Source organism: Narcine bancroftii, chromosome 3, assembly GCF_036971445.1.
Source record: "Narcine bancroftii isolate sNarBan1 chromosome 3, sNarBan1.hap1, whole genome shotgun sequence".
Classification (NCBI taxonomy): Eukaryota; Metazoa; Chordata; class Chondrichthyes; order Torpediniformes; family Narcinidae; genus Narcine; species Narcine bancroftii.
Window position 1 is genome coordinate 186,681,979 of NC_091471.1, and position 10,391 is coordinate 186,692,369.

The window sequence follows — 10,391 nt, forward strand, 5'->3', positions numbered from 1 at the left end:
ATAAATAAATAAAATAAAAAAATCCTCCTCATCTCGGTCCTAAATGATTTGCCTATTATCCTCGAACCATAGCCCTGGGTTCTGGACTCCCCCATCATTGGAAACAGCACTTCTGCATCCATTCTATCCAGCCCTGCCAGAATTTTATATGTCTCTATGAGATCCCCTCTCAATCTTCTAAACTCCAGAGAGTACAATCCCAAATTGCACAATCTTTCCCCATAAGTTATTCCTGCCATTCCAGGTATCAGCCTGGTGAATAGCCTTTGCACTCCCTCCATTGCAAGAACATCCTTCCTCAGATAAGGTGACCAAAACTGCACACAATACTCCAGGTGTGGTCTCACCAAGGCTCTGTACAGCTGCAGTAAGGTATCCTTATTCCTATACACAAACCCTCTTGATATGAAGGCCAACATACCATTTGCCTTTTTAACCGCCTGCTGTACCTGCATGCTCGACTTCAGTGACTGGTGCACAAGAACCTCTAGGTCTCTCTGCACTTCCCCATCTCCCAATCCATTGCCATTCAAATAGTAATCTGCCCTCTGGTTTGTATTACCAAAGTGGATAACCTCACATTTATCCACATTGTCATGCATTTGCCATGTATCTGCCCAGTCCCCCAATTTATCCAAATCACACTGGAGCTTCCTGACCCCCTCTTCCATGCACACAACCCCTCCTAGCTTAGTGTCATCTGCAAATTTGGAGATATTACATCCAATCCCCTCATGCAGATCATTAATGTAAATTGTGAGCAGCTGGGGTCCCAGTACAGATCCCTGTGGCACCCCACTGGTCACTGCCTGCCACTCAGAAAATGAGCCGTTTATCCCAACTCTCTGTCTTCTATCTGCCAGCCAGTTCTCAATCCACATCAATACCTTGCCCCCAATCCCATGAGCCTTGATTTTGCATGCCAGTCGTTTATGTGGGACCTTATCGAAGGCCTTTTGGAAGTCCAGGTACACCACATCCACTGGCTCTCCCCCATCTATTTTACCTGTTGTAATGGAGGATTAAAACCATGTACCCAGATGCTTTTTGCTTATGTGGAACTGACGACACTGGGTCCACACGCAGGTCACCTTACTTTCAGAACTAGCAGATGTAATTAAACTCAGCCATGGGGACTTATCTGAAGATACACTTTGAAATGGAATTCCACTGTGAGGCCCAGGGAAAGCAGTTGTCAAATGCAACACTCTGAAATTGACGAATTGGTCACAACCTGTCTTGCTCGAGAAATTTTAATAAGTCTTTGTATCTACGAGATAAACCAGGAAGTTATAACATCCTGGTTCCAGAATAATTAATCTTCTAAATTGTAGAATGTAATGTTCAGTTTTGATTTTGACTGACAAATATTAGAAGGAGTAGGCGCATGATTAATTGTTTTTGGGGTATATAAGCCTGTGGTCCTGCTGCTGAAGTTTAGACTCTCCGAGGGGTGGGAACACCCCTTGTCAAGAAGGAAGAACAGCCAGAGTCCGAGCAACGTCCCGGTCGGGGGAGGTGGAGAAGCTGCTACCAGCGCCCTGACAACCTACTACAAGTGTGCAGTCGTTGCCTCGCTTCGGCAGTTGGGACCAGTCCAAGCGTTGATAAGTATAGTTGGGAAGGGCTTGCATATTGTAGTGTGAAATCAGCTTTTGAATTAGTAATAAACATTTGTATAAACTGAACTGCTCTCAGTGTGTGTGTCTATTTTCTTTCGGTAGCTCAAACACTGTGACCAATCTAAATGAACAAAATGAGAGGTATAAGTTTACCCAAGACAATTGGCGCTGCGAGCAGGATTGGTCTCAAGATGTTTCGCCGAAAGAAACAGGTGAGCCCTGAGCAGTTCTTGATTCCTGGATGGACTTCCAAAGACGATGGGTTTGGCATGTTGGCCAATACCCTGTCTTTGTTGGGACCACCCATTAGTTGGGATGAGAAGTTAGACTCATCAAGTGCACCTCTGGGAGAGCGGGTTGCCACTCTCCTTCGAGAAAGTAAATTTCCTGATAAAAAGGGAACCCTAACGAATGGTTTTTGGCTGCTGGCCACAGCATTACGCCACTCCGTTCAGCGTGAAGCAGAATTAATTCAAAGAGAAGTAGAATCTCAGTGCAAAAGAAAGCAATTAGAGGAGGAGCTAGAAGTCCTGCGACAATGCTGTTCCATGATGAGCGAGATTGTTCGCACCAGTCAGGACAGAGCCAAAGAATGGGAAGATAAGCATGTCCAAATGATTTGCCGTAATATTAAACTCCGGCAGCAGCTCTGTGCAGATAAGGAAAGGCATGAAGTAGAACCCAATCCATATCGTAATCATGCCATGATAAGGAATGGTGACGATCCTGATGTAATTGAGGATTGGGATGGGAATATCTGGAATGACAATGGTAATAATGCAGATACTCCTCAGCATGTGTCTAACATACTACCCTCTCCATCTGCTGTTCACGCCCGCCCTATAAGGCAGCAGATTTCCCAAACAGACAGAAGGGGGGATGATGTAAGGGTAGAGATGGAAGGGATAGATACCCCGGTTTCCCATGTGGACCCAGGGGAAAATACCCAAACCCCTGATTATGCTCTATGGCCTACTCCCTCTGTTGGATGGCCTCCACCTCCTCCCCTAGACTGGGTGGAGGACCCTGTGAGCCAAAGTGGGAACAGGGGTCGGAAGGAGTCAATGATCCGTGATTTCTCTGTAAAAGAGCTGGCTGCCATTGGAGATCGATTTAGGCAAAAAGCAGGGGAACATCATCCCCAGCTGCTGAGTCCTCCTGGCCCAGCTGTGCTTTCTGCTCCCACTGCTGCTTCTATCGAGCTGGCTTCTCCTGCTTCAGTTATTCATGATGAGGTAAAACAATGGGTTAAACAGGCTCTTAAAGATAACAATAGCATGTGGTCCTGGAAGCCCCCGAACCCTTCTGAAGCCTGAAGGTGTGGGCAGGATTCCCGTGTCTACCCCATCGAGACACGGCGCACACACGGGGATCCGCAGCCCTACATACCGTTAACAATCCACTGGGGTGGGGGTAATGATCGCCAATACTTGGCTTTGGTCGACACCGGTGCAGAGCACTCGGTGATTCCTGGTAATCCCGACCTCTGGACTGGACCGGCCTTTCGAATAGAGGGGTTGGGAGGAGCGGTCACCCTGGCAAAGGAAATAAAAGTCTGTGCCATGGTGGGTGATAGCCCTTCCCCTGTCTGGTTACATGCCCTGGTGGCTGCTACTGACGAGTGTATCCTGGGTATTAATATGTTGGCCGGTATGGCCCTTAATATTAGCCAAGGGGGATTTGAATTTGGAATTCGAACTATTACAAAAAAACTAGTAGTGGGTCAGGCTAAGTGGGATCCTGTGATGGTGCCAGCCCCCATGAAACCAATGTGCATTCCACAATATCGTCTCCCTGGGGGGCAGGAAGAGATTACTGCCACCATCGATGCTCTGCAAGAAGAAGGGGTAGTGAGGCCCGCAACGTCGCCCTTTAATAGCCCTGTTTGGCCAGTCCAGAAGCCGGACGGCTCCTGGAGAATGACAGTTGATTATCGATTTTTGAACAAACATGCCCCACCACTTGCTTCAGCAGTTCCGGACATTGTCACCCTTATTGAAAACATTGCTACTGGGAACTCAGGAACATGGTATGCTGTCATTGATCTCGCTAACGCCTTCTTCAGTATTCTTATAGCTGAGGACTCACAGGATCAGTTCGCCTTTACCTGGAAGGGGCGCCAGTATACCTTCACCCACCTTCCAGTATCGCCTTCCCTCTCAATTCACCATTATATTGATGATGTGGCCTCCTGGAGCCTCTGGCAGAAACAAGAGGGTCGCCGAGTCCCGCTGGGATTCTGGTCACGTACCATGCCCGAGGCTGCCACTCGTTATTCTGTTTTTGAACAACAGTTCCTAGCCTGTTACTGGGCCCTGCTAGAGACTGAAAGAATGACAGGTGATGCAGATGTTCAATTGCGACCTGCACTTCCTATAATGAATTGGGTCCTGGCTAATGATGCTAATCTAAAGATCGGGCGGGCTCAGCAGTCTTCTATTGTTAAATGGAAGTGGTATATTCAGAGTCATGCGACCAGAGGGCCTGAAGGGGTGGGCCACGTACACGAACAGGTGGCTTACCATCCCAGGTCAGGAACTCAGTTATCGGAGGAGGGGGATGGTGGCTCCAGTCAGTATGATGAGTTGAAGGCAGTCACTTTACCACTAGATCCCCATGATCACCCTCTTCGCCTGTTTACTGATTCCTGGGCTTTGGCTAATGGACTTGTGGTATGGATGCCTGATTTGCAAAAGAACAACTGGATGATACATGACCGCCCAGTATGGGGCAAAGAGTTGTGGCAGCTGTTGTGGGATGCTTCCCACCATCGTGAGATAACCGTTTATTACGTTGATGCCCATACCAATATGGCGACTAACATGGCTCAACATAATGCAGTAGCAGATCAGCTTGCCACTATCAGCTGTGCTGATACCGTCCCCCTGGCTCAATGGGCACATGAACAGAGTGGTCATTTGGGGGAGAAGGGATCAGCTATGTGGTCCCGTACACATGCTTTATCCGTCCATCAGGATGATGTCCGCATGAACGTACGTACATGCCCAGAATGTCGGCTTGTGAAGTTCCATACCGTTCCACCTGGTCCGCATGGCCAAATAAAACGGGGTGCTCACTCAGCTGCGGTCTGGCAAATTGATTACATAGGCCCCATGCTAGACTGTATGGGTAAATATTACGTCCTAGTAATGGTTGACACCTTTTCGGGCCTGGTTTTTACTTTTCCCACCAAGACGGCCGACCAAGCTAGCACTATCCAAGGACTAAACCATTTGATTTATCGTTATGATGTTCCAGAGGAGATTCACTCTGATAATGGCTCGCACTTCTCCGGGAAAGCAATCTGTGATTGGGCAAATGACAACGGTATTTTATGGGTCCACCATATTCCTTATTACCCGCAGGCTGCCGGGTTAGTTGAACAAATGAACGGCTTACTGAAGGAACAAATTCGTTTGTTAACATCACTGGGGACCCAGAAGGGATGGTGCCATGTGCTGCAGCAGGCAGTCGACAATTTGAATCATCGCCCTTTAAAAGAAGGTACACCTTTCCACCGACTTCTTCACGCTCCTGAATTACAGCCTATTCCAGAGGAATAACAGTCATTGCCCCCCATCCCCGAACTAGAGAATGTTGGAGAAAAGGTATGGGTGGCACCACCAGGTAGTGGCCCTCCTGTAAAAGGGGAAATAGTGACACCTGCCCAGGGTAACACTCGGTGGGTAGCTATTGAGGGACAGGATGATTTAGTCTGTTTAAACACTGAACGCTTATGGTATCGTGAGTGACATGTGTCAGGCTTCTTTGTTCCAGGTTCTCCATTTTACACTCCTGGTGATCTGGCTTAACAGCTGCTTTGATGCCAGCAATTGGATTTGTAATGTCGAGGACGTTCCAAGGGAGTTCCCCGTGGGAAACACGGTCCGATGCATTACACCAAGGAAGTCCTCGGTCACCAGCCTCAAGTGCAGCTTATATAAATATGTTATTGTTCAGCATGTTTCAAAATCTGTTCGTGAGCTCCAGTATCTGGGTATTGTGGCCAACAAGGATAATTTGAGCCTTGGTTGGAATCCTTTCTCATGGCTAACTGCTACATTTGGGGGAGTGGGCCACACTATCCTCCGTTGGTTGCTCGCATCATTGCTTATCTTTGTAATTGTTGTTTTGATTTCTCTTCTTTCGCTCCCTCTGTACTCAAATACTGGTTAGGCCTCGCAAATGACAGATTGTGACCAAGGGGTGGAATGTAATGGAGGATTAAAACCATGTACCCAGATGCTTTTTGCTTATGTGGAACTGACGACACTGGGTCCACACGCAGGTCACCTTACTTTCAGAACTAGCAGATGTAATTAAACTCAGCCATGGGGACTTATCTGAAGATACACTTTGAAATGGAATTCCACTGTGAGGCCCAGGGAAAGCAGTTGTCAAATGCAACACTCTGAAATTGACGAATTGGTCACAACCTGTCTTGCTCGAGAAATTTTAATAAGTCTTTGTATCTACGAGATAAACCAGGAAGTTATAACATCCTGGTTCCAGAATAATTAATCTTCTAAATTGTAGAATGTAATGTTCAGTTTTGATTTTGACTGACAGATATTAGAAGGAGTAGGCGCATGATTAATTGTTTTTGGGGTATATAAGCCTGTGGTCCTGCTGCTGAAGTTTAGACTCTCCGAGGGGTGGGAACACCCCTTGTCAAGAAGGAAGAACAGCCAGAGTCCGAGCAACGTCCCGGTCGGGGGAGGTGGAGAAGCTGCTACCAGCGCCCTGACAACCTACTACAAGTGTGCAGTCGTTGCCTCGCTTCGGCAGTTGGGACCAGTCCAAGCGTTGATAAGTATAGTTGGGAAGGGCTTGCATATTGTAGTGTGAAATCAGCTTTTGAATTAGTAATAAACATTTGTATAAACTGAACTGCTCTCAGTGTGTGTGTCTATTTTCTTTCGGTAGCTCAAACACTGTGACCAATCTAAATGAACAAAATGAGAGGTATAAGTTTACCCAAGACACCTGTCACCATCTCAAAGAATTCCAATAGATTTGTCAAGCACGATTTACCTTTTGTAAATCCATGTTGACTTTGTCCGATCCCTTCTCTGCTAGTCATATGCTCCGCTATTACATCCTTAATAATGGATTCCATCATTTTGCCCACTACTGATGTAAGGCTCACCGGCCTATAATTCCTCACTTTTTCTCTACCCCCCTTTTTAAATAGTGGGGTAACATTAGCTACCCTCCAATCCATGGGTGCTGATCCTGAGTCTATCGAGTTCTGGAAAATAATTCTTAAAGCATCTCCTATCTGAATGTCCACTTCCTTAAGTACCCTAGGATGTAGATTATCAGGCCCTTGGGATTTATCGGCCTTCAATCCCTTCAATTTCCCCAATCAGTATCCTTAGAGATACTGATTTCTTTCAGCTCCTCCCTTGCATTAGTCTCTGTGTTTCCCAATATCCTTGGGAGGTTATTTGTATCCTTTCTTGTGAAAACAGAACTAAAGTAAGAATTTAATTGGTCTGCCATTTCCTTATTCCCCATTATATAGTCCCCTGATTCTGACTGCAAGGGACCTACTCTGATTTCACCAATCTTTACCTCTTGACATATCTATAAAAGCTTTTGCAGTTGTTTTTTATGTTTGCCGCAAGCTTACTTTCATAATTTATTTTTGCCCTCTTGATTAATCCCTTTGTCCTCCTTTGCTGCATCTTGAACTTTTCCTAGTCTTTGGATTTGGTACTTTTTTTGGCCAATTGATATGCTTTCCCTTTGCACCTAATGCTGTCTCTAATTTCCCTTGTTATCCACGGTTGAGTCACCTTTTTTGGTTTATTTTTATGCCAAACCGGTATAAACGATTTCTGCAATTCTTCCATTAGATCTGTGAATGCTTTCCATTGTCTATCCACCATCAACCCCCCATAAACACCATCCAATCAATCTTACTCAACTCCCGTCTAATGCCATCATAATTCCCTTTATTTAAATTCAGGACCTTAGTCTCGGTTTTAATTTTTTCACTCTCCATGTCGAGTGAGAATTCGATCATATTGTGATCGCTCCTACCCAAAGGGCTTTGTACAACAAGATTATACTGATTATCCCCTTTTCGTTGCATAATACCCAGTCTAAAATGCCCTGCTCCCGAGTTGGTTCCTCGACATATTGGTTTAGATAACTGTCCCATAAACATTCAAGGAATTCCTCCTCCTCAGTATTTTTACTAATTTGGCTAGTCCAATCTATATGTAAATTAAAGTCTACCATGATGACAGCTGTTTCCTTATTGAACGCTTCTCTAATTTCTCTTTTTATGCCTTCATCTACAAATTAATTAATCTCCTGGTTGATCTTGAATCCCTTAATGTCTGGATCTCACTAAATTGCTTCTGCTAACAGTTCTATAGCCATAATAGAGAGAACTGGAGATAATGGTCTCATGGATTATGTTATATTGAATATAGATATGTTTTAAAGGAGATAAATTGTGGCGTTTTAGTTAGGTCACACACAGATACAAAACACTTCAAAACAGTTCTCATTTAAAATGCCAGAGCTCTGCTCAAGCCAGACGGTCTAGGCTCTGAGTGCCATTGCAAAAACTTTGAAAAATGCCTCTTGAGACTTCACAAGTAGGTGTTAATTGGGCATGCTGTGGAGTAATGGATTAAGGTTTTGGAAAGCAACAGATGAATGAACTCAGAAGAATGGGTCCAGTGCCGCAGTCTGAGTGCAGTTTGCTATTCTAAAAGAGTCATGTGGTTTTCCCTGAGAGAGAGAGAGAGAGAGAGAGAGAGAGAGAGAAAATTCTGCAGTTCAGCAGCAGCAACTGGGACTGGAACATGACAAGCTTGTGGAAAATCCCATTTTGAAGATGGTTTATGAGTTCTTAGTTCAGTCTGGTCAAAGCCCTTGTGGTCCATACAAGAGGAGATGGCTGGCTGCATAATGTTTCACTTGAATTAAGGGAAACAGAAAAGGAACTCTGTGGTGACCTGAAAGAAAAAGATGATCATCTGGAAAAACCCTGATGGGGTAAGTTTCTTCAACAATTCACTGAAGTGGCTATTTAAAAGGAATCAGTTGTGGGTGTTCAACAAGCAACAAATCTCTCTCTGAAAACTGACAAGAATTTTCCTGAGCAATAACCATTTACCTTTCAAGCACTAAAGCCTGATAAAATTTATAAATGTTAAATTCTGTGCACAGTATAAGAATTGCCTGCAACCAGTGAACTTGGAGGAGTGAGACTGGACTGAATCAAAGAACTTTTCTGTACTTACACACACATGTGCTTAGAATTAGAAGGGGGTTAAGTTCGGTGGTTAAGTTAATAGTAATAAGTTAAAGTTTGATCCTGTGTTCATGTTTAAAGATAATTAAAAGCAACTTTTGTTTAAGTAACCATTTGTCTTGGTGAATTTCTATTGCTGCTGGGTTTTGGGGTCCTCTGGGCCCATAACATTGGACATTACTGTTGTATACCCAAGTACAATGTACAGAGGCACCAAAATGTTGACTTGTTGCAGTAAGATGCACTGAGATTTAAAAAAATCCTTAGTATGCCAAGTCATAAAAAATATAATATAGAAGAGATAGATATTTGCAGTTCCATTTAGTGCAAGAATAAAAGTAGCATTTCAATGATGCAGACAGATCCTTCGGTGCTCCCAGAATTTATGGCTAAAGTGAGGATGGTACAACAAGGGTCAAGAGCCTGTTTGCTGTTGTACCTACTGCTTGAAGGGAGCAGCAAGGGGTGATGACCAGAGGATGGGGGTCCTTTATGATGTTGGCTGCCTTCTTGAGGCAGCACCTCACAGATATCATCTATGGATGGGAGGTTGAACCCTGTGATGGATGGACTTGGGCCACTTTCTGCAGCGTTCTGTGCCCCTGAGCACTTGAGTTACGAAACCAGGGTGTGATGCAATTAGTCAGTATACTTCGCTTCAATTAGTCAGTACATTTCACAGTGCATTTGAATATGTTTGATAGAGTATTTGACAATATGCCAAATCTTCTTGTTTTTAGAAACTAATGGTGTTGGTGGATCTCGATATGCTGGTATGGACTCCCAGTAACTTCACTGCCGTGTGTGCTCCCTCGACCTCCCTTCCCAAAGTCCACAATAAGAATTTTGTTCTTGCTGATGTTTAGAGCAAGGTTTTTGTTCTGGCACCACCCAACCAGATTCTTGATCTGTATTCTAACTCATTTCCAGTTACTTGACCAACAACGGTGATGATATCAGTAAATTTATTGATGAGGTTGGAGCTGATCTTGACTACACAGTTGTAGGTGCAGGATCGTGCTCCCACAGTCTCTATTTAAAGCCTGCTACTATTTAAAGCCTGACATGCGGCACTGGGAGTAACACTGATTTTGCGATGGTGGTTTTTAATCTTTTTCATGGAGTCTGTGGTGCACTGTTAGCTAGAAGCAGACACACACAAGGCAAAGACTGTACAACAGGCTTTAATCCACAAAGACTTCCACAGATCCAGGCTTGCTGTAGCTGCAGTAACTGAGTGAGACTTCAGGATGCTGTGTAGGCTTATAGCCCAGAGGGTGATTGACACCCGACCGGGTGGGGCTTGATCCCTTCAGGCCGACTGATTGGCAGCCGGCAAGGTGTTGTCCTGTTCCCTTACACTCCTGCAGGTAGAGAGGTTGCCCCTTGCAGTAGGCTGGTGGTGTACCATCACAAAGTCAGAGTTTTACAGCTCAGAAAAAGGCCTTTCAGCCCGACTCAGCTGACCAAATTGCTGGACAGAGTCCCGGCCC

At 45.0% G+C, this 10,391-nt stretch overlaps 1 protein-coding gene across 3 annotated transcripts in view; it reads left to right on the top strand.

The window, feature by feature from the left end:
- The window catches only part of LOC138757935 (uncharacterized), a 35,453-nt gene extending 28,944 nt beyond the window's left edge, over positions 1–6,509 (top strand). For 2 of the 3 annotated variants that reach the window (XM_069926099.1, XM_069926100.1), the window contains exon 2: positions 1,725–5,369. In XM_069926099.1, coding sequence (XP_069782200.1) covers positions 3,185–5,185 — 2,001 coding nt within the window. In that variant the 5' untranslated portion in view covers positions 1,725–3,184 and the 3' untranslated portion in view covers positions 5,186–5,369. Of the gene's footprint in view, positions 1–1,724; positions 5,370–5,399 lie in introns of those variants that run through there. The other variant, XM_069926101.1, reaches the window with a different exon arrangement.
- The last annotated feature ends 3,882 nt before the right edge of the window (positions 6,510–10,391 follow it).